Consider the following 24,847-nt stretch of genomic DNA (forward strand, 5'->3'; position numbering starts at 1 on the left):
AGTATACTAAATTGAAAGTACAAGTAAACTGCTGTTTCACCTGGAAGGAGCGTTTGGGGCCCTGGATGGTGGGAAAGGGGTGATGAGGGGACAGGTGTTGCATCTCCTGCGCTCGCACGGGAAGGTGCCGTGGGGAGGAGAGTGGGTGTTGGGCATCACTCATTCTATTCCCCTCCCTTGCTACCGTGTGAGGCTAAACCAGATTGTTTGTAACCTTGGCATCCCATTCTACCCCAAATCACGCTTTTGACTCCACATCCTCTCTGTCACAATGACCACCTACTTCCACCTCCATAACACCACCCATCATCAACCCTACTCAGCCCATGTGCTGCTGAAACCCTTATCCAGGCATTTGTCACCTCCACATTCGATTAATCTATGCTCACCTATCCAGGCTCCTCTAAACTTTAGCGCATATAAATCTCTGCTGCCTATATCCTGTCCTCACCCATTGCTCTTGAGCTCACTTGACTTGCACTAGCTCCCAGTTCCCTACCTGAAATTTAAAATTCTCATCTACATATGTGAATCCCTTCACGGTCTTGCTCCCTCCCTATCTCTAACCTCCTCCAGCCCTGCAACCGCACCCCCCCCCACCCCCAAACTCTCCGTTCTTCTGATTCTAGCCTCTTGTGCATCTCCCTACAATTTGCCCCACCATGGCAGCTGTGCCGTCAGCCACTTAATTTTATTAGTCTTTCAAAAAGCTAGGCAAAAATTTTGCATTTGCGTTTCATTTTTTTTCTTGTCCTTTCAGGATTTTGTTTCAGAAAATGTCATTGTTATTTTACTCCTTAGGCAGCTCAAAAGACCAGTAGAAATGTTGAAAAATACTAAACTGGTGCTTTAATGACAACTAAGACTTTATTCAACTATCAATTTCCAGTATCTGTTTCAAAAGATGTAGACTACTGACCAGTGTCAATTTAGTTCCAGTCAGAATTTTAGTTTTAGTTTTGTCTCTTTAGTTAAAATTTCAGCCTTATTTTAGCTTTTAATTTTATAAGAAACTTAGTCCTAATGTTTGTCTTGATTGCATTAATTCAAGGAAACCATTAACAATGTATAATTCACATATTGAAACATAAAATTTATGTCCAACTGTGTTTGCACAGCTCCTAAGAAAGAAAAAAACTTGCATTTATATAGTGCCTTTCACAACCTCAGGACGCCCTATAGCCCTTTCAAGCGTGAAGTACTTTTGAATTATAGTCACTATTGTAATGTAGGCAAATACAGCAGCCACTTTGTGCAAAAGGCCCCACAAACAGCAGAGATAATGACCAGATCATTTTTTTTTAAAGTAATGTTGGTTTAGGGATAAATTTTGGCCAGGACGTTGGGGTGAACTCCCCTGCACTTTGAAATAGTGCTATGAGCCCTTTTGCATCCACCACTACCCACGTGATGTCAAGAAACAGCTGAGTGCACTGAATACAACAAAGGTTATAGGCCCCGACAACATCCCGGCTGTAGTGCTGGAGACTTGTGCTAAAGAACTAGCCGTGCCGCTAGCCAAGCTGTTCCAGTACAGCCATAACACTGGCATCTATCAGACAATGTGGAAAATTGCCCAGGTATGTCCTGTCCACAAAAAGCAGGACAAATCCAATCCGGCCAATTACCACCCCATCAGTCTGCTCTCAATCATCAGCAAAGTGATGGAAGGTGTCATCGACAGTGCTATCAAGCGGCACTTGCTCACCGATGCTCAGTTTGGGTTGCGCCAGGAGCACTCAGCTCCAGACCTCATTACAGCCTTGGTCCAAACATGGACAAAAGAGCTGAATTCCAGAGGTGAGGTGAGGGTGACTGCCCTTGACATCAAGGCAGCATTTGACCGTGTGGCACCAAGGAACCCTAGTAAAATTGAAGTAAATGGGAATCAGGGGGAAAACTCTCCGGTGGCTAGAGTCATACCTAGCACAAAGGAAGATGGTAGTGGTCGGAGGCCGATCATCTCAGTTGCAGGACGTTGCTGCAGGAGTTCCTCAGGGCAGTATCTTTTGCCCAACCATCTTCAGCTGCTCCATCATAAGGTCAAAATGGGGATGTTCACTGATGATTGCACAGTGTTCAGTTCCATTCGCAACCCCTCAGGTAATGATGCAATCCGTGACTGAATGCAGCAAGACCTGGACAACATCCAGACTTACACTGGTAAGTGGCAAATAACAATCGTGTCAGAAAAGTGCCAGGCAATGACCACTTCAAACAACAGAGTCTAACCACCTCCCCTTGACATTCAATGGCATTACCATCGCCGAATTCCCTACCATCAACATCCTGGGGATCACCATTGACCAGAAACTTAACTGGACCAGCCACATAAATATTGTGGTTACAAGAGCAGGTCAGAGGCTGGGTATTCTGCGGCAAGTGACTCACCACCTGACTCCCCAAAGTCTTTCCACCATTTACAAGGCACAAGTCAGAAATTTGATGGAATACTTTCCACTTGCCTGGATGAGTGCAGCTCCAACAACACTCAAGAAGCTCGACACCATCCAGGACAAAGCAGCCCGCTTGATTGGTACCCCATTCACCACCCTAAACATTCACTCCCTTCACCACCGGCGCACCGTGGCTGCAGTGTGTACTATCTAGAGGATGCACTGCAGCAACTCGCCAAGGCTTCTTCGACAGCACCTCCCAAACCCCGACTTCTGCCATCTAGAAGGACAATGGCAGCTGGCACATGGGAACAACACCACCTGCACGTTCCCCTCCAAGTCACACACCATCCCGGCTTGGAAATATATCGCTGTTCCTTCATCGTCGCTGGGTCAAAATCCTGGAACTCCCTAACAGCACTGTGGGAGAAACTTCACCACACGGACTGCAGCGGTTCAAGAAGGCGGCTCACCACCACCTTCTCAAGGGCAATTAGGGATGGGCAATAAATGCTGGCCTTGCCAGCGACGTCCACATCCCAAGAACGGATTAAAAAAAATAAAAGAATAAATTATCTGATCAAAATGTCATTCCCTCTGAAATTTCCCTGCACAAGAGCTAGCCATCTTTAGTTTGTATGTGACCTACATCTTTATATGTGCAGGAAAAGAATTGTCACCATTATGATATCAATCAAAAAGAACGCTGTGGCGATGGGATACATGAATTAGCATTTCAAACCAATGCCTCAATTCCTAGAGATGTGACACAGTAGGATAAATTCACTGAACTCATGCTCTCAGCGGAAAGTTGTGTTCAAAGGGAGTAAGGGTCAGAGAATTGCTGCTACAGTGTTATAGCTCTGTTCCTTTGTGCCGCTTCCTTCGAGGGTCATTTCCTAACAATAACACATGATTGATGAATGTCCCTAGTACATAGTTGACTATATTAGATTTCAAAAATATGCAAAACCTTTGCATCACATATTTTCAAGCTTCATCAAAACTATACACGTATTGCTGCTTACAAGCTGTTTCTCTCCCATAGCATAATGGACATGTAAAACAAACTCTGAGAAGGTACTTGATTCAGGGTTAATTGCTGCCTTTGAGGAACTGTGTCAGTATGTGTTGAGGATTGAGGGTTATAGATATATTAAAAGCAGGGCTTGATTTTTTTTTTCCAGGAGGGTAGGAGAAAAACTTGGTGTTCCTTAAAGTAGGGATCAACAGGTGATAGGGAGGGGGAAAAGAAAAGCCCATGATAATTAGACATGGACTCTGAATGGCACTGACCTGAAAGGATGAATGTCCTTTTCTCTCTCCTGAATTATGTACTGCGGGGTCCAATGTCACTTAACAAGGATTTTCAAACTTCCCCAACTGTAGTCATCCACTTTTTCCTAAAAAGTATGAGTTTTGTTGTTAAAGTAATTGGGTTATTTATGCAATTTATCAAAATATTTAAAAATATAAAGTGAGGAATACAGTCAGTCGTATATTAGTTTGGTACACCAACATGCTGCATCACCTGAGCTATATGACATGTTTGTGTTCACAATGATCCACACACAGTTCCTAATCTCAGCCAAGCCATTTGGGAAGCAAGGTGGTTTCCTCACAATAAAAGGAGGTTCAGTCACCTTGGGCAATTTTCTACCTCCTGCCAATTTGATGGATATCATCCTGTACTATGTGGGAACTCCAGGACGCATTGCGTGGTCCTGGACAACCACAGGTGCAGGAAATGTCGTCAGCTGGAGGAGCTCGAACTCCGGGTTTCGGAGACTGGGTGACCACTAGACGGACAAGGAGGACCAGGCAGGTAGTGCAGGAGTCCCCTGAGTGCATTTCAATCTCTAACCGTTCTGAATACTGGTGAGGGAGAGGGTTCCTCTGAGGAGTGCAGCCAGAGCCAAGTCCACAGCACTATGGGTGGCTCAACTATACAGGGAGGGGAGGAGATAGGTCAGGAGAGCAATAGTGATAGGGGATTGAATAGTTAGGGGAACAGACAGGCGTTTCTGCAGCCGCAGACGTGAGTCCAGGATGGTATGTTGCCTCCCTGATGCCAGGGTCAATGATATCACTGAGCAGCTGCAGAACATTCTGAAGGGGGAAGGTGAACAGCACACTGCAAGGTATCAAAAGGGGTGTATGACAGATGTCAGGTTGATAATACAAGTGAGAATCAGGCTGACCATAGAAAGTTCAGAGGGGAAGTGAAAAAGGAAATAAGAGGGGAAAAGAGAGAGTAAGAGAATAGACTGGTGGCTAACATAAAAGGGAATCCAAAAGTTTTCTATAGGCATGTAAACAGTAAAAAGGTATTAAGAGGAGGGGTGGGACCGATTAGGGACCAAAAAGGAGATTGACGCATGGAGGCAGAGGGCATAGCTGAGGTACTAAATGAGTACTTTGCAACTGTCTTTACCAAGGAAGAAGATACTGCCAAAGTCACAGTAACAGAAGAGGTAGTTGAAATACTAGATGGACTAAAAATTGAAAAAGGAGGTACTAGAAAGGCTAGCTGTACTTAAAGTAGATAAATCACCCGGTCCGGATGGGATACACTCTAGGTTGCTGAGGGGAGTAAGGACGGGAATTGCAGAGGTGCTAGCCATAATCTTCCAATCATCCTTGGATATGGGGTGGTGCCAGGGGACTGGAGAATTGCAAATATTACACCGTTGTTCAAAAAAGATGTAGGGATAAACCTAGCAACTTCAGGCCAGTCAGTTTAACCTCAGTGGTGGGGAAACTTTTAGAAACGATAATCCGGGACAAAATTAACAGTCACGTGGACAAGTGGGGATTAATTAAGAAAAGCCAGCACGGATTTGTTAAAGGCAAATCGTGTTTAACTAACTTGATTGAGTTTATTGATGAGGTAACAGAGAGAGTCGATAAGGGCAATGCGGTTGACATGGTGTATATGGACTTCCAAAAGGCGTTTGATAAAGTACCACATAATAGGCTTGTCATAGAATCATAGAAAATAGGAGCAAGAGTAGGCCATTCGGCCCTTCGCGCCTGCTCCGCCATTCAAAATGATCATGGCTGATCGTCTAACTTAGTACCCTGTTCCCGCTTTTTCCCCAATCCCTTGAGCATTAAGAAATATATCTATCTCCTTCTTGAATACATCTAATGACTTGGCCTCCACTACCTTCTGTGATAGAGAATTCCACAGGTTCACCACCCTCTGAGTGAAGAAATTTCTCCTCATCTCTGTTCTAAATGGCATACCCCATATCCTGAGACTGTGACCCCTGGTTCTGGACTCCCCAGCCATTGGGAACATCCTCCCTGATTCTAGTCTGTCTAGTCCTGTTAGAATTTTATATGTTTCGATGAGATCACCCCTCATTCTTCTAAACTCTAGTGAATATAGGCCTAGTTGACCCAATCTCTCCTCATACATCAGTCCTGCCATCCCAGGAATCAGTCTGGTAAACCTTTGTTGCACTCCCTCCATGACAAGGACATCCTTCCTCAGATAAGGAGACCAAAACTGCACACAATACTCCAGATGTGGTCTCACCAAGGCCCTGAATAACTGCAGTAAGACATCCCTGTTCCTGTACTCAAATCCTCTTGCAATGAAGGCCAACATACCATTCGCCTTCCTAACTGCTTGCTGCAACTGAATGCTCGCTTTCAGCGACTGGTGTACAAGGACACCCAGGTCTCGTTGCACCTCCCCTTTTCCCAATCTATCACCATTCAGATAATAATCTGTCTTTCTGTTTTTACAACCAAAGTGGATAACCTCACATTTATCCACGTTATATTGCATCTGTCATGTTCTTGCCCACTCACTCAACCAGTCTAAATAACATTGGAGCCTCTTTGCATCCTCCTCACAACTCACATTCCACCCCAGTTTTGTGTTGTCTGCAAACTTGGAAATGTTACATTTAGTTCCTTCATCCAAATCATTGATATATATTGTGAATAGCTGGGGCCCAAGCACTGATCCCTGCGGTACCCCACTAGTCACTGCTTGCCACCCGGAAAAAGACCCGTTTATTCCTACTCTCTGTTTCCTGTCTGTCAACCAATTCTCAATCCATGCCAGTATATTCCCCCCAATCCATGTGCTTTAATTTTGCACACTAACCTCTTGTGTGGGACCTTATCAAAAGCCTTCTGAAAATCCAAGTACACCACATCCATTGGTTCTCCCCTATCTATTCTACTAGTTACCTCCTCAAAAAACTCCAGTAGATTTGTTAAGCATGATTTCCCTTTCATAAACCCACGCTGACTTTGTCCAATCCTGTTAATGCCTTCCAAGTGTTCTGTTATCACATCCTTTATAATAGACACTAGCATTTTCCCCACTACTGATGTTAGGCTAACTGGTCTGTAATTCCCTGTTTTTTCTCTCCCTCTTTTTTTAAAAAGTGGGGTTACATTTGCCACCCTCCAATCTGTAGGAACTGTTCCAAAGTCTATAGAATTTTGGAAGATGACCACCAATGCATCCACTATTTCCAAGGCCTCTTCCTTTAGTACTCTGGGATGTAGATTATCAGGCCCTGGGGATTTGTCAGCCTTTAGCCCCATTAATTCCCCTAGCACTATTTTTTTTTACTAATACTGATTTTCTTCAGTTCCTCCCTCTCACTAGACCCTTGGTTCCCTAACATTTCCGGGAGGTTATTTGTGTCCTCCTTTGTGAAGACAGAAGCAAAGTATGTGTTTAATTGTTCTGCCATTTCTTTGTTCCCCATTATAATTTCCCCCATTTCTGACTGGAAGGGACCTACATTTGTCTTCATAATCTTTTTCTCTTGATATATTTATAGAAGCTTTTACAGTCAGTTTTTATGTTCCTTGCTAGTTTACTCTCATACTCTATCTTTCCCCTCTTAATCAAACTCTTTGTTCTACTTTGCTGAATTCTAAACTGCTCCCAATCCTCAGACTTGCCGCTTTTTCTGGCAATTTTATATGTCTCCTCTTTGGATCTAATACTAACCCTAATTTCTTTTGTAGGCCACTGTTGAGCCACCTTTCCTGGTTTTTTTTTGCACCAGACAGGAATGAATAATTGTTGTAATTCCTGCACACGTTCTTTAAATATTAGCCATTGCCTATCCACTCCACCGTCATCCCTTTTAGTAAAGTTCCCCAATCTATCATAGCCAACTCGCACCTCATACTTTCGTAATTTCCTTTATTTAGATTCAGGACCATAGTTTCGGATTCAACTACTTCACTCTCCATCTTAATGAGGAATTCTATCATGTTATGGTCGCTCTTCCCTAAGGGACCCCGCGCAACAAGATTGTTAATTAATCCTTTCTCATTGCACAATACCCAGTCTACGATTGCCTGTTCTCTAGTTGGTTCCTCAACATATTGGTCTAGAAATCCATCACGTACACACTCCAGGAATTCCTCCCCCTCAGTATTATTGCTAATTTGGTTTGACCAATCTATATGTAAATTAAAGTCACCCATGATTATAGTTGTACCTTTCTTGCATGTGTCTCTAATTCCCTGTTTAATGCCCTCCCCTACATCTCCATTTCTGTTTGGGGGCCTATAGACAACCCCACCAACGTTTTCTGCCCCTTGGTGTTTCTTAGCTCCACCCAAACAGATTCCACATCATGATTTTCTGAGCCAATATCCTTCCTCACTATTGCATTGATTTCCTCCTTTAAACACAATGCTACCCCACCTCCTTTCCCTTTTTGCCTGTCCTTCCTACATATTGAATACCCCTGGATGTTCAGTTCCCATCCTTGGTCACCCTGCAGCCATGTCTCCGTAATCGCAACTATATCATACCCGTTAATTCATCTACATTATTTCGAATGCTCCGCACATTAAGACACAATGCCTTTAGACTTGTCTTTTTAAGATTGCTAGTCATCTTAGTATTATTTTGCACTATGGCCCTATTTGTTTTTCGACCTTGTTTTCTCTGCCTTCCACTATTGCTTCTTCCCTTTCTGTCTTTTGTTTCTATCCTTGTTTCCCCCTCCTCTGTCTCCCTGCTCAGGTTCCCATCCCCCTGCCATTCTAGTTTAAACCTTCCCCAACAGCACTAGCAAACACCCCCGCGAGGACATCGGTCCCGGTCCTGCTCGGGTGTAACCCGTCCCGCTTGTACAGGTCCCACCTTCCCCAGAACCGGTCCCAATGTCCCAGGAATCTAAATCCCTCCAGCCACGCATTCATCCGGTCTAGTCTCCTGTTCCTATACTCACTAGCACGTGGCACTGCTAGTAATCCTGAGATCACTACCTTTGAGGTCCTGCTTTTTAATTTATCTCCTAACTCCTTAAATTCACTTTGCAGGACCTCATCCCTTTTTTTGAAAACCTATGTCACTGGTACCGATATGGACAACGACTATAGCTGTTCACCCTCCCCCTCCAGAATGCTCTGCAGCCTCTCCGTGACATCCTTGATCCTAGCACCAGGGAGGCAACATACCATCCTGGAGTCACGTTTGCGGCCGCAGAAACGCCTATCTGTTTCCCTTACAATTGAATCCCCTATCACTATAGCCCTGCTACTCTTATTCCTCCCCTCCTGTGCAGCAGAGCCACCCGTGGTGCCCCGAACTTGTCATCAAAGTTGAAACTCATGAAATAAAAGGGGCAGTGGCAGCATGGTATGAAATTGGCTAAGTAACAGGAAACAGAGGGTAATGGTGAACAGTTGTTTTTCAGACTGGAGGGAGGTGTACAGAGGTGTTCCCCACGGATTGGTACCAGGACCTCTGCTTTTTTTGATATATATATTAGTGACTTGGACTTGGGTATAAAGGGCACAACTTCAAAATTTGCAGATTACACAAAACTTGGAAGTGTACTGAACAGTGAGGACGATAGTGATAGACTTCAAGAGGACATAGACAGGCTGGTGGAATGGGCGGACACGTGGCAGATGAAATTTAACGCAGAAAAGTGTGAAGTGTTACATTTTGGTAGGAAGAACGAGGAGAGGTAATATAAACTAAAGGGTACAATTCTAAAAGGGTTGCAGGAACAGAGAGATCTGGCGGTATATGTGCACAAATAGTTGAAGGTGGCAGAGCAGGTTGAGAAAGTGGTTAAAAAAGCATACATGATCCTGGGCTTTATAAATAGAGGCATAGAGTACAAAAGCAAGGCAGACTTGATGAACTTTATAAAACACTGGTTTGGCCACAACTGTAGCATTGTGTCCAGTTGTGGGCACCGCACTTTAGTAAGGATGTGAAGGCCTTAGAGAGGGTGCAGAAGAAGTTTACTAGAATGATTCCAGGGATGAAGGACTTCAGTTACGTGGATAGACTGGAGAAGTTGGGGTTGTTCTCCTTAGAGCAGAGAAGGTTGAGAGGAGATTTGATAGAGGTATTCAAAATCATGAAAGGTCTAGACAGAGTAGATAAAGAGAAACTGTTCCCATTGGCAGAAGGGTCAAGAACCAGAGGACATAGATTTAAGGTGATTGACAAAAGAACCAAAAGTGACATGAGGAAAAACTTTTTTTTTACACAACGAGTGGTTATGATCTGGAATGCACTGCCTGAGGGGCTGGTGGAGGCAGATTCAATCATGGCTTTCAAAAGGGAATTGGATAAGTAATTGAAGGGAAAAAATGTGCAGGGCTATGGGGAAAGGGTGAGGGAGTGGGACTTGCTGGATTGCTCTTGCAGAGAGCTGGCATGGACTCAACAGGCCGAATTACCTCCTTCCGTGCTGTAACCATTCTACGATCATGAATTTTGTCAGACAACGCCCAACTTTAAAATAAAATTAGAATGTGGATACAAAGTTATGTATAACATTTGGTAATTATTGATTTGATGGGTTCAAAGTAATTACCAGCAGCTTTAGTTTTCTAGTCATTTGGGATGTTGACAACACTTAACTTCAAAAACTAGGACAATAGAAGTTTGTGGACTACATTGGGCAATTTATTAATTGCTCATTTTCAGTAGCATATTCAGTAGCAATGAAAACAAAAATCAAGATGAAAAAATGTTTACATTTATATAGTGGCTTTTCACATCTTCTAGAAATATCTCAAAGCACTTTGCATACAATGAATTATTTGAAGCAGTCACTGTTGTCCTGAAGGCTAATGCAGCATCCATTTTGCACACAGCAAGGTATCATAAACAGCAGTGAGACGAAGGATTAGTTGATCTGTTTGGGATGGTGTTAGTTTGTGTCAAGAATACTGACATTGACTAACCTCCCTGCTCTTTATGGGATCTTTAATATCCACCTGTGCCACCTGAACAGACAAGACAGGGCTTCAGTTAAACAACTTTTCTAAAGGGCAGTACCTTCAATGATGCAACGTTTCCTCCCTGAATTATCTCCCTAATTTTTATATGCTTAAGTCCTGAAGTGGAGGGTAGAGCTTGAACCCACAACCTTCTAACTCACAAGCAAGAATGCTACCATAATAGACTTGAAATAACATTGATGAGCAAAGTGGAGGTATTTATAAATGAGCCATAAATATTAAGTTTCAATAGGCAGTTAGCTTAGAACATAACTGTTTACATTTCTATGGAGAACTTGGTTAGTAAGGTCAATTTTGAAAGCTTCACAAGAGAAAAACCGGCAGAGGTTCAATGGGCTGAGCAGCCTTTATCTGTGCTGGATCATTCTTTGAAAGATTATTATAAACAATAAAGAAAACCACTTAGACTGGTATATTGTGTACCCAATCTATTGACTTGTGTGATTAACAAGGTGAGCCCTAAAGGTAGCACCCCTGCGTGGTAAACAACCCCACCCAGAAGGGTGGTTTTACCAGCATCTAGCGACTCACCCAGCTCACACTAGTCCCTCCAAGTGCCTCAACCTGGAACTTGCCTCAGTTGGCAGGTTAAACCAAGTGAGAGTAGCCAAGGAGCAATGGTTGAATACTTGGTAAATTCTATGATGTGGAGATGCCGGTGATGGACTGGGGTGGACAAATGTAAGGAATCTTACAACACCAGGTTATAATCCAACAAATTTATTTTAAAATCACAAGCTTTCGGAGATTATCCCCTTCGTCAGGTGAATGAGTGAAAAGGTTCTCAAATCGCATTTCTTATACTAGGCTGGGACAGCATCACACCAATCAAAAGGTGTCGTTGTTATTCAAACAGGCCAGTCACGGAGAACAGCAAGTCCCAGTACACTGGATATACATTGTGTCAATTACACAGACAGACAGACAGAAAGAAACCCAAATGGCAGGGAGAGAGAGAGAGAGAGAATATTAAAAACATAACTTTTTTTTCCCCTTTTTGCTGGTGGGGTTACGTGTAGCGTGACATGAACCCAAGATCTCGGTTGAGGCCGTCCTCATGGGTGCAGAACTTGGCTATCAACTTCTGCTCGACGACTTTGCGTTGTCGTGTGTCTCGAAGGCCGCCTTGGAGAACGCTTACCCGAAGATCGGTGGCTGAATGTCCTTGACTGCTATAGTGTTCCCCGACTGGGAGGGAACCCTCCTGTCTGGCGACTGTTGCGCGGTGTCTGTTCATCCGTTGTCGCAGTGTCTGCATGGTCTCGCCAATGTACCATGCTCCGGGGCATCCTTTCCTGCAATGTATGAGGTAGACAACGTTGGCCGAGTCACAGGAGTATAAACCATGTACCTGGTGGGTGGTGTCCTCTCGTGTGATGGTGGTATCCGTGTCGATGATCTGGCATGTCTTGCAGAGGTTGCCGTGGCAGGGTTGTGTGGTGTCGTGGACGCTGTTCTCCTGAAAACTGGGTAACTTGCTGCGAACGATGGTCTGTTTGAGGTTGGGTGGCTGTTTAAAGGCGAGTAGTGAAGGCGTGGGGATGGCCTTAGCGAGGTGTTCGTTGTCATCGATGACATGTTGAAGGCTGCGGAAAACATGGTGTAGTTTCTCCGCTCCAGGGAAGTACTGGACGACGAAGGGTACTCTGTTGGTTGCGTCCAGTGTGTGTCTTCTGAGGAGGTCTATGCGATTCTTCGCTGTGGCCCGTCGGAACTGTCGATCGACAAGTCGAGCGTCATATCCCGTTCTTACGAGGGCGTCTTTCAGCGTCTGTAGGTGTCCATCGCGTTCCTCCTCGTCTGAGCAGATCCTGTGTATTCGTAGGGCCTGTCCATACGGGATGGCCTCTTTGACGTGGTTGGGGTGGAAGCTGGAAAAGTGGAGCATCGTGAGGTTGTCCGTGGGCTTGCGGTAGAGTGAGGTGCTGAGGTGCCCGTCTTTGATGGAGATTTGTGTGTCCAAGAAAGAAACCGATTCTGAGGAGTAGTCCATGGTGAGTTTGATGGTGGGATGGAACTTGTTGATGTTATCGTGTAGTCTCTTCGGTGATTCTTCGCCGTGGGTCCATAGGAAGAAAATGTCGTCGATGTATCTGGTGTATAGCGTTGGTTGGAGGTCCTGTGCAGTGAAGAAGTCGTGCTCGAACTTGTGCATGAAAATGTTGGCGTATTGGGGTGCGAATTTGGTCCCCATGGCTGTTCCGTGTGTTTGGGTAAAGAACTGGTTATCGAAGGTGAAGACATTGTGATCCAGGATGAAGCGGATGAGTTGTAGGATGGCGTCTGGAGATTGGCTGTTGTTGGTGTTGAGTACTGAGGCTGTTGCAGCGATGCCGTCATCGTGGGGGATACTGGTGTAGAGTGCCGAGACATCCATCGTGGTGAGAAGTGTTCCTGGTTCAACTGGTCCGTGGGTGCTGAGTTTTTGTAGGAAGTCTGTAGTGTCGCGACAGAAGCTGGGGGTTCCCTGTACGATGGGTTTCAGGATGCCCTCGACGTATCCAGAGAGGTTCTCACACAGGGTTCCGTTGCCTGATACGATAGGACGTCCAGGTGTGTTGGCTTTGTGTATCTTTGGGAGGCAGTAGAAGTACGTGGGATGAGAGCACGTAGGATGCTTTTAAGGTCTGGATCGAAGATCTTGATCAGTTTGTTGAGCTGGTGGGTGTGTTCTTTGGTCGGATCTGCGGGTAACTGTCTGTAGTGTTCCTGGTTGTCCAGTTGTCGGTATGCTTCTTTGCAATAGTCCGTTCTGTTCTGTATGACAATGGCTCCTCCTTTGTCCGCTGGTTTGATGACGATGTTGCGGTTGGTCTTGAGAGCGTTGATGGCGTTGCTTTGTGCTCGGGTTACATTCTGGACTGTCTTCTGAGTGCGCCTGATGAATCTGGCATTGACGCATTTCCTGACAGCTGTCAAGCTGAGGGCAGTGACCCTCCGGAGGAGTCCAGTTTGACTCTTTCCTCTTCGGTTGCTGTACTGCGGATCCCTCTGTCTGCTGTTCCGGATCATTGATTGTCTCATTGGGTTCGCTGTTGAAATCTTGGGGTTTGTGGTAGAATTCCCGGAGCCTCATTCTCCTGATGAATTCCTCTGTGTCCGCCGCGAGACCGATGCAGTCCATTTTGGTGGTGGGGCAGAAATTGAGCCCTCGGCTGAGAACCTCGATTTCGTCTGGTTGAAGGGTGTGGTCGGACAAATTGACGATAGACTTCCCTGTGGTTGTAACCGTGGTACCGGGGGAGGCACCCATGAGGACGGCCTCAACCGGGATCTTGGGTTCATGTCACGCTACACGTAACCCTACCAGCAAAAAGGGGGAAAAAAGTTATGTTTTTAATATTCTCTCTCTCTTACTCTCTCTGCCATTTGGGTTTCTTTCTGTCTGTCTGTGTAATTGACACAATGTATATCCAGTGTACTGGGACGTGCTGTTCTCCGTGACTGGCCTGTTTGAATAACAATGACACCTTTTGATTGGTGTGATGCTGTCCCAGCCTAGTATAAGATATGCGATTTGAGAACCTTTTCACTCATTCACCTGACGAAGGGGATAATCTCCGAAAGCTTGTGATTTTAAAATAAATTTGTTGGACTATAACCTGGTGTTGTAAGATTCCTTACATTGGTAAATTCTAGACCTCTGAAACCAAAGATCAGTGCTATCACCGCTGATGGACAGGAATTTAGTAGTAGTAGTACCTAACATGATAAAAGCATATAGTTCTTCACATATTATTTCAGGTGATTGTAGATAATGTTATTGTTATGCCTTCTGGTAAAGTATTAAGTTTGTGTGGAGGACTTCATCCTAAAATAGTGCTTAGTGTCAGAAATTGTATAACAGGTAGCTCAGGAACAAAGAAAATGCTTGCAAGTGCATCATGATATGGGTATATTGTTGCATAGAAAATTTTCCATACGTTGAGTACAAAAACAAGGAAATTATGCTAAACCGTCACAAATCACTGGTTATGCCTCAGCTGGAGTATTGTGTACAATTCTGGGCACCACACTTTAGGAAGGATGTCAAGACCTTGGAGAGGGTACAGGGGAGGTTTACCAGGATGATGCCAGGGTGAGGAACTTCAGTTATGTAGACAGATTGAAGAAGCTGGGGTTGTTCTCCTTACAGCAGAGAAGGTTAAGGGAAGACATAATAGAAGGATTCAAAATTATGAGGGGTTTTGATAGAGCACGTAGAGAGAAACTGTTTCCTCCAGCAAGTGGGTCAGTAACCAGAGGTCAAAGATTTAAAATAATTGGTAAAAGAACTAGAGGGGAAATTGTGAGAATTTTATTCACACAGAGGGTTGTTAAGATCTGGAATGTGCTACTTGAAAGGGTGGTGGAAGCAGATTCCATAGGAATTTTCAAGAGGCAATTAGACATGTACTTGAAGAGGACTAATTTGCAGGATTATGGGGAAAAAGCTGGGGTGCGGGACTAAATGGGACAGCTCTTTCAAAAAGAGGCAGAGGCACAGGCACGACGGGTCAAGTTGCTTCCTTCTGTGCTGTAAGATTCTATGATTCTATAATGCATAAAAGATTGCACTGTTCTTTGTTTCAAGAACAGTCAACGGGAAATATGTCTGTAATCTCCTTACATATGAGGAGCACATATGTAAGGAGATTACAGACAGCTACAAGAAAAATAGGGTGGTAATAGTAGGGGACTTCAACTTTCCCAACATTGACTGGGACAGCCATAGCATTAGGGGCTTGGATGGAGAGAAATTTGTTGAGTGTATTCAGGAGGAATTTCTCATTCAGTATGTGGATGGCCCGACGAGAGAGGGGGCAAAACTTGACCTCCTCTTGGGAAATAAGGAAGGGCAGGTGACAGAAGTGTTAGTGAGGGATCACTTTGGGACCAGTGATCATAATTCCATTAGTTTTAAGATAGCTATGGAGAATGATAGGTCTGGCCCAAAAGTTAAAATTCTAAATTGGGGAAAGGCCAATTTTGATGGTATTAGACAGGAACTTTCAGAAGTTGATTGGGAGAGTCTGTTGGCAGGCAAAGGGACGTCTGGTAAGTGGGAGGCTTTCAAAAGTATGCTAACCAGGGTTCAGGGTAAGCACATTCCTTATAAAGTGAAGGGCAAGGCTGGTAGAAGTAGGGAACCTTGGATGACTCGGGAGATTGAGGCCCTAGTCAAAAAGAAGAAGGAGGCATATGACATGCATAGACAGCTGGGATCAAGTGGATCCATTGAAGAGTATAGAGATTGCCGGAGTAGAGTTAAGAGAGAAATCAGGAGGGCAAAAAGGGGACATGAGATTGCTTTGGCAGATAAGGCAAAGGAGAATCCAAAGAGCTTCTACAAATACATAAAGGGCAAAAGAGTAACTAGGGAGAGAGTAGGGCCTCTTCAGGATCAACAAGGTCATCTATGTGCGGAACCACAAGAGATGGGTGAGATCCTAAATGAATATTTCACATCGGTATTTACGGTTGAGAAAGGCATGGATGTTAGGGAACTTGGGGAAATAAATAGTGATGTCTTGAGGAGTGTACATATTACAGAGAGGGAGGTGCTGGAAGTCTTAACGAACATCAAGGTAGATAAATATCAGGGACCTGATGAAATGTATCCCAGGACGTTATGGGAGGTTAGAGAGGAAATTGCGGGTCCCCTAGCAGAGATATTTGAATCATCGACAGCTACAGGTGAGGTGCCTGAAGATTGGAGGGTAGCAAATGTTGTGCCTTTGTTTAAGGGCGGCAGGGAAAAGCCTGGGAACTGCAGACCGGTGAGCCTGACATCTGTAGTGGGTAAGTTGTTAGAGGGTATTCTGAGAGACAGGATCTACAGGCATTTGGAGAGGCAGGGACTGATTAGGAACAGTCAGCATGGTTTTGTGAGTGGAAAATCATGTCTCACGAATTTGATTGAGTTTTTTGAAGGGGTAACCAAGAAGATAGATGAGGGCTGTGCAGTAGACGTGGTCTACATGGACAAGGTACCGCATGGTAGGTTGTTACATAAGGTTAAATCTCACGGGATCCAAGGTGAGGTAGCCAATTGGATACAAAATTGGATTGACGACAGAAGATGGTTGTAGAGGGTTGTTTTTCAAACTGGAGGCCTGTGACCAGCGGTGTGCCTCAGGGATCGGTGCTGGGTCCGCTGTTATTTGTTATTTATATTAATGATTTGGATGAGAATTTAGGAGGCATGGTTAGTAAGTTTGCAGATGACACCAAGATTGGTGGCATTGTGGACAGTGAAGAAGGTTATCTAGGATTGCAACGGGATCTTGATAAATTGGGCCAGTGGGCCGATGAATGGCAGATGGAGTTTAATTTAGATAAATGTGAGGTGATGCATTTTGGTAGATCGAATCGGGCCAGGACCTACTCCGTTAATGGTAGGGCGTTGGGGAGAGTTATCGAACAAAGAGATCTAGGAGTACAGGTTCATAGCTCCTTGAAAGTGGAGTCACAGGTGGATAGGGTGGTGAAGAAGGCATTCAGCATGCTTGGTTTCATTGGTCAGAACATTGAATACAGGAGTTGGGATGTCTTGTTGAAGTTGTACAAGACATTAGTACGGCCACACTTGGAATACTGTGTACAGTTCTGGTCACCCTATTATAGAAAGGATATTATTAAACTAGAAAGAGTGCAGAAAAGACTTACTAGGATGCTACCGGGACTTGATGGTTTGACTTATAGGGAGAGGTTGGATAGACTGAGACTTTTTTCCCTGGAGAGTAGGAGGTTTAGGGGTGATCTTATAGAAGTCTATAAAATAATGAGGGGCATAGATAAGGTAGATAGTCAAAATCTTTTCCCAAAGGTAGGGGAGTCTATAACGAGGGGGCATAGATTTAAGGTGAGAGGGGAGAGATACAAAAGGGTCCAGAGGGGCAATTTTTTCACTCAAAGGGTGGTGAGTGTCTGGAACGAGCTGCCAGAGGCAGTAGTAGAGGCGGGTACAATTTTGTCTTTTAAAAAGCATTTGGACAGTTACATGGGTAAGATGCGTATAGAGGGATATGGGCCAAGTGCAGGAAATTGGGACTAGCTTAGTGGTATAAACTGGGCGACATGGACATGTTGGGCTGAAGGGCCTGTTTCCATGTTGTAACTTCTATGATTCTATGATTCTATAAGTATTTAATAAAGAGACACACTGGGTGATATTAAAATATAACCTGTCTTGGTTGAATAATGTTGATCACAATGCAAAATTGGGCAGGGAAAGAAGTGGTGTTTTGTCTGATCTCAATCTTATTCCTCTTAGTCTCTTACTTCTGAAGATATTTTTTGTACCTGGGAGGCTTTTATATTTCTTTGTCTTATTTCAATCTCTGGCTTTATTGACATACAAAACTTCAGATACTTTGTAAGATATATAAGAATCGAATTAGGGGCTCCTGTGGTAAAAATTTTTGCAAAGTTAGACAAACAGTTAGAACATGACAATGAAAAATTGCTAATCCCCATTTTTAAAATTAGAACTATGTATATGCTTATGAAATAGACACATACATTGGGACAATTTTATACAAATTAAACAATTCAAGAGCATGTTTTGAGTAAAGTAATAGTAATAAATCAACACAGGGCTATCAAAGTGCTTCATAAAAACTCTATTGGTATTATCTTAGGGAGATAGTTACATAGAATTTACAGCACAGAAACAGGCCATTCGGCCCAATTGGTCCATGCCAGTGTTTATGCTCGATATGAGCCTCTTCCCACCCTACTTCATCCAACCCTATCAGCATACCTTCTATTTCTTTCTCCTTCATGTACTTACCTAGCTTCCCCTTAAATGCATCTATGCTATTCGCCTCAAGTACTCTATGCGGTAGAAAGTTTCACATTCTAATCACTCTCTGGGTAAAGAAGCTTCTTCTGAATTCCTTATTGGATTTATTAGTGACTATCTTATATTTATGATCCCTAGATTTGGATTTCTCCATAAGTGGAAACATTTTATCCACTTCTACCCTATCAAACCCCTTCATAATTTTAAAGACCTCTATTAGTTCAGCCCTCAGCCTTCTCTTTTCTCCCAAATCCGAGCCCATCTTTGCCACAACTCCATGTTTGAACCTCTCCAATCAGGTTACTGCCCCGCCACAGCATTGAAATGGTCCTTAACAAAGTCACAAATTACATCCTATCTGACTGTGACTGGTGCACCATCCCTTGTCATCCTTCTTGACCTGTCTGCAGCCTTTGACACAGTTGACCACGTCATCCTCCTCCAATGTCTCTCCTCCGTTGTCCAGTTGAGCGGGACTGCCCTTGCCATTCTTATCTATCCAGTCATAGCCAAGAATCTCCTGCAATGGCTTCTCTTCCCATTCCCGCACTGTTACCATTGGAGTCCTCCAAGGATCTATCCTTGGCGCCCTCCTATTTCTCATCTACATGCTGCCCCTTGGCAACGTCATCTGAAAACACAACTTCAGGTTCCACATGTATGTTGACAACACCTAGCTCGACCCCACCACCTCCTCTCTCGACCCCTCCACTGCCTCAGTTTTGTCAGGCTGCTCGTCCGACATCCAGTACTGAATGAGCAGAAATTTCCTCCAATTAAACATTGGGAAAACCGAAGCCATTGACTTCAGTCGCTGCCACAAACTCTGTTCCCCAGCCACCGATCCCATTCCTCTCCCGCCCACTATCTCAGGCTGAACCACACTGTTCGTAATCTCGGCGTCCTATCTGACCCTGATCTGAGCTTCTGACCCCATAGCCTCTCCATCACTAAGACCGCCTACTTCCACCTCCATAATATCGCCCGACTCTGCCCCTACTTCAGCCCATCTACTGCTGAAACCCTCATCCATGCTTTTGTTACCTCCAGACTCGACTATTCCAATGCTCTCCTGGCCAGTCTCCCATCTTCCACCCTCCATAAAATTGAGCTCATCCAAAACTCTGCTGCCTGTATCCTAACTCATACCAAGTCCCATTCGCCCATCACCCATGCTCACTGACCAACACTGGCTCCAGGTCCACCAATGCCTCAAATTTAAATTCTAATCCTGGTGTTCAAATCCCTTCATGGCCTTGCCCCTACCTAGATCTGTAACCTCCTCAAGTCCTACACCCTTCCGAGATCTCTGCGTTCCTCCAATTCTGGCCTCTTGTGCAAACCCCACTTCCTTTGCGGCACCATTGGCGGCAGTGTCTTCAGCTGTCTAGGATCTAAGCTCTGGAATTCCCCCGCTAAACCTCTCTGGCTGTCTCTTCCTTTAAGACGCTCTTTAAAACCGACCTTTTTAGCCAAGCTTTTGGTCATCTGTCCTATCTCCTTTGGCTCCTATCAATTATTTTGTCTGATTACACCCCCGTGAAGCCTATTGGGACGTTTTACTACATTAATATAAATGCAAGAAGTTGTTGTTGTTAGATGGGTACTTGAAAACTTGGTATTTTATGGTAAACAGATTCAAATTGGGCTCTTCAGTCTACTGCACCGAGATTGTAACTTAAACCTCCCTCGCGTCTTACTGCAAAACGCTGTTCGTTTTTTAGTCCGGGCATCTGCACTACTAACATCTTACAAAACGGGCATCCCATTGCAAGGTAATGCAGTATTATTTCTATATACTGTATGTATTTGGATTTAAGATATTGACAAATAACTGATAAAGCAACAATTCAGTTCGTAAAAACGAAGCCACCATATAAACACGCGATTTTGAACCGCGTACATAGTGTAAATTAACTTGCAATAGTTGGCGGACTCCCCTGGACTGGCCCTTCCTGCCAGTCAGTGCTGTTGAGTCAGTTAAAATGCAACGGTTACCGGCGCGAGCACTGGAACGGCCGCCGGCGGCATTACAGTTTGAAACGCCCCGCCCGATTTTACTAGACGGTTTACTTAATATATTAAAAAATACCCTGCCTCTGCGAGCAGCTCCATCCGACTCACTCCTGTGACGGTCAAATTATTTAACCACGGACTTTACTAAACTGCTAAAAGAAATACTGGAGTGAGATGCACAAACGACACTGACTGACTGAAGTTATACATTAGGCACGGGTAACATTTGATATCACGAGTGACAAAAAAATAATAAATGAAATTAGTAAAAGAAATGAAAGAAACGTCAGGTCGAAGGTCGTAAAATGGAGCATGCTGCGGTGGATGCCAGACTACTCAAAAGGCGGGTACTAGGACCCTGCGGAAGGCGAGAACTGCGCCTATTCTCCATACATTACGGTACGGCGGTTAGCCGAGTGACAGGAGTCCGTGCGCCAAGTAACTAAGTGAGAGTTCGTGCTCTTTACATCGCACACACTCGTATCTCTAGTCCCAACAAGTTTATGCATCCTTTTCTTATCGCTTTTTGTTTCGAGCTTGCCTTACTTTTTAATCCGAAGATTTTGATTCAGTAAAAGCAAGATACTTCTGGAACGGAGAAAGAGCTGCAGATCGCGATTCACTGCGCGTGTAGGCGCGCCCCCTCTAATAATAATAATTGTTAATTGGAGGTTGCTGTCGATCATTGACGCGGAACTGAGTGGATCTTGCTGGCAGCTTCTCGGGTCTACTGTTGAGTGAGCCAGTGCGTGACTGCCAGCGGCCAGGATGTTGAAAGTCGCCGTGCCCGTTGTCAGATCGGCATCGGACTGTGAGTACTGGATCGACGGCTCTATAAAAGAGACCGCCCTGGAAGATTACTATGAGCTCGAATCGGAACTGGGACGGTATGTCTGCAGCTAATTTCACTTTCTATCAGCACATATCAATCTGATCAATCGCTCAAAGCAACGCTTGCAAACCCCGGGTGTTTGCAGGGCTGGCACAAGGCAGCGTTAGCACTGCTGTAAAAATGCTAACCTTCTACTCTTTTAGTTTAACATCCGAACAGTTATATATTAAAATTAAAAACCCAAACGATTCTAACAGTGAAAAATACTGGTATTGGTTTATCTATTTAGCTGATAGTTTATAAATCGTTGGCTGTGAAAGGAAAAATGAATGAACTGTCGAGGGTTACTGGACTGAAGTATTACAGATTAATATTTCAAGATTGGTTTTGGCTTGAAGCTGTTATTTGTTTGCCAATGGAGCACCCGATACTTCGACGATCTAAAGAACTGAATTGTTGCTTTATTGGTTATTTGTCATCTTAAATCCATACAGGAGTGGCGTCCAGTCCATATATAAATAACACTCAAATACATTTCAGTGGCATAATGATTTTGTAAGACATCTGTTAGTAGTTCAGATTCCCGGATTTAAAAACAACGAACATCGTTTTTCAGCAAAAGCGAGGGAGGTTTTAGTTTCGTGAGTCTCGGTACCATAACGTGAAAACCACATGCACCACTTCTCCGTTATTCTTATGTTGCAACATTGTTTTCCTATTTAAAACTTTCATAGACTGAAGAGTCCAACTTGAATCAGTTTACCATAAAAATGAACTTTTCAAATCAGTATAGTGGTTTTAAAAAAATTGCTAGTCGTTATCCCTGTCCCTCGTTATCTAATGCAGGACATCATAGTAGGTGCATTTATGTAAATAACGAACAACGGGGCGACTGGCAATTAGCTTTTTTCTGGTGTTTTGACTTGTTTGGTTTTTGATTTAATCCCTTATTCTGATAGTTTGGAATCAGGTTGATCATTTCTGGCCGTTAGAAATGGCTCAGGTGGTAAAAGTGTAGTACAGGTCCATGCAGAACTTAGGTTCAAGGTTTGATTCTCAATGTGTGCAGTTAGCTAGTCTTAGCTGAAGCAGCAATTGTAATGTCACGTATGACCTCAGGGTTAGGGAGAGTAAAAATCGGCGGGGTTTCCTACTATTGCTCATTACCCAGGGATTCCTGATAGAAAGTACACATGTGGAAAGTACACATGTGGATACTGAATGAGGACCCTTCACAGTTGAATAACCTGCTGAAATTCACTATCTCGGCTCAGATCTAAAGGTGTAAGGAGTCGCACAACACCAGGTTATAGTCCAACAGCTTTATTTGAAATCACAAGCTTCCGGAGCTTTGCTCCTTCGTCACCTGACTATAACCTGGTGTTGTCCGACTCCTTACATTTGTCCACCCCAGTCCATCACTGGCATCTCCACATCACAGATCTAAAGAAAGATTGCATGGACAAGGTAACAGAGGACTGCCAATGTTTGTGTACACACATTGTAGCAAAATTCAAGAGGAGGGAAGAAAATTGGGATAGAGGAATGGGAGAGCATACACTTTTTGAACAGATAGCACTAGGTTTGTGTCCTCAGGCCACTGTCACTCTGCCAAGATTAAGATTGTTGTTAGCTTTCAGCCAATCTGATAGCTGACCCTTGCAAAAGCTGAGAATTTAGTGGGCTGGGGGTCAGGGAAGATGACTGCATTGGAGAAATCTCCATCAGCTGAAGGAAAATCTATGGGGAACAAAATCTGGAGATAAAAATAAAGTACAAAAAAACCCAAACTATTGTTGGATGATTTGTGCAAATTTGCACTGTAGCAGTATTATGATCCTGCTCTAGCCAGCACTGACACTGACTGATAGGTATTGGTTCAGTTAGTCCTTAATGACATTCCTGGCCCCTACTACGTGTGTAGGAATAAGGGTTCTAATGTCTATAAAATCCTCAGTATTGCAATAAAACTGTTTGACGTTCAAGGGCAATAGTTTGGTTCAGATGCCCTCTGACATCACTTACAGTAGGCTGTTGCACGATCTGTCAGTTAGCAGGAAACAGTAAAAATATATTTCCATGCAAGTCCTAGTCAGCCAGTCACATTCAAGAGTTTTGTCAGAGAATGTAAAAATACATCTCATTAACTCTGAAGAGCTTTACGTTCAAGCTTGACACCATAACCACCAAATGCTACTACCCACACACTCATTCTCCCTCTAGTTACTGGAAGACTACCATTACACAGTGCCCATTTTTAACTGGATTTTAACTGTTAGCTCATATGTAAAGTAGATTCAGGCAGCACAAAATCAGTAGAAAATCCTTAATTTATGCTCTGCGAAATCAGTGCTTTGCTCTAGGTAATTAAATCCTGTTAGTGAAAATTGTTTAATAATTGTCAAGGCAGATACTTAAGCTCCAAAAGTAATTTGATCAATAACTGATTTTAAAGGAGCTTTTCATTAAAATATATAAATACCACATTTCTACAGCTCGTTCATAAAGTACAATTTAAATATTAACCCTTAAACTGCTGGGATCTCCACCTGATTTTGCTACAGGAGCATTAGACTATCCTTTTCATTGTTTCTTAAGATTAATCTCCATACCTTGTATATTTTTGATGTGGAGATGCCGGTGATGGACTGGGGTTGACAATTGTAAACAATTTTACAACACCAAGTTATAGTCCAGCAATTTTATTTTAAATTCACAAGCTTTCGGAGGCTACCTCCTTCCTCAGGTGAACGATGTGGATTCACATCGTTCACCTCAGGTGAACGATTCCACATCGTTCACCTGAGGAGGTAGCCTCCGAAAGCTTGTGAATTTAAAATAAAATTGCTGGACTATAACTTGGTGTTGTAAAATTGTTTACAATTGTATATTTTTGGCACAGTTGTAATATGATTATTTCTCTTTGTCCCCAGTGGGGAGCTTTTCTCGAAGGGAGTATGAGTCGGAGACAGAACTACAACGGTATTGCACTGATCCTCCAACCACACTCCCTTCCAATGTGGCTGCTGCAGGGAGTGTGGGGTCAGTGAATTTACGTATCTGTGTATTATCTTTTACATTTGAGATGGATTTATTTATAATGACACATATAGAACAAAACATCACAAACTGTTACAATCCGTCAGTCATCTCACTCACCTGTTAATTTATATTTATTTTTTCTTATCTAGTACTTCATTCTAGATTACCCTTCTTCAGAGCTGAACATCTAATCTCATCCGCACAGTCCTTATTATCTCTGCAAACTGGTTTCCTTTCTCCATTTCTACAATAGGGAGCAGATCCAGGAACCATCAGTGTAATATCAGGCTTATTTGTTGCTGAAAAGCTCCTTGAGAATTGTTTTTTCAGCCAGTACAAAATTACTTTATTGAAGCTTGACTAAATTACAATCAAAAATGAAATAATAAATGGATGATCGAAATTCTTGCCAGTGAGAGATGGAAGCCCACAGAAAGAGATATGTTGGCCAAGGTAGCTGAAACATCATACCTCATCATTTGGGCAAGTGATTTGTCGCAGTGCCACATT

The 24,847-nt window shown here is 43.6% G+C and overlaps 1 protein-coding gene and 1 long non-coding RNA gene across 2 annotated transcripts in view; one reads left to right on the forward strand and one right to left on the reverse strand.

Moving 5' to 3' along the window:
* Positions 1 to 21,239, reverse strand: part of LOC137320936 (uncharacterized) — a 34,428-nt gene extending 13,189 nt beyond the window's left edge. The window contains exons 1-2 of the long non-coding RNA XR_010962678.1: positions 21,010 to 21,239; positions 3,693 to 3,799 (exon numbers count right to left, since the gene is read on the reverse strand). This is a non-coding gene — a long non-coding RNA (uncharacterized lncRNA). The remainder of the gene's footprint in view (positions 1 to 3,692; positions 3,800 to 21,009) is intronic.
* Positions 20,873 to 24,847, forward strand: part of camk4 (calcium/calmodulin-dependent protein kinase IV) — a 196,647-nt gene continuing 192,672 nt past the window's right edge. Inside the window, exon 1 of the mRNA XM_067982948.1 lies at positions 20,873 to 21,350. Coding sequence (XP_067839049.1) covers positions 21,232 to 21,350 — 119 coding nt within the window. The 5' untranslated portion in view covers positions 20,873 to 21,231. The remainder of the gene's footprint in view (positions 21,351 to 24,847) is intronic.

This window comes from Heptranchias perlo, chromosome 4 (genome assembly GCF_035084215.1).
Source record: "Heptranchias perlo isolate sHepPer1 chromosome 4, sHepPer1.hap1, whole genome shotgun sequence".
NCBI lineage: Eukaryota > Metazoa > Chordata > Chondrichthyes > Hexanchiformes > Hexanchidae > Heptranchias > Heptranchias perlo.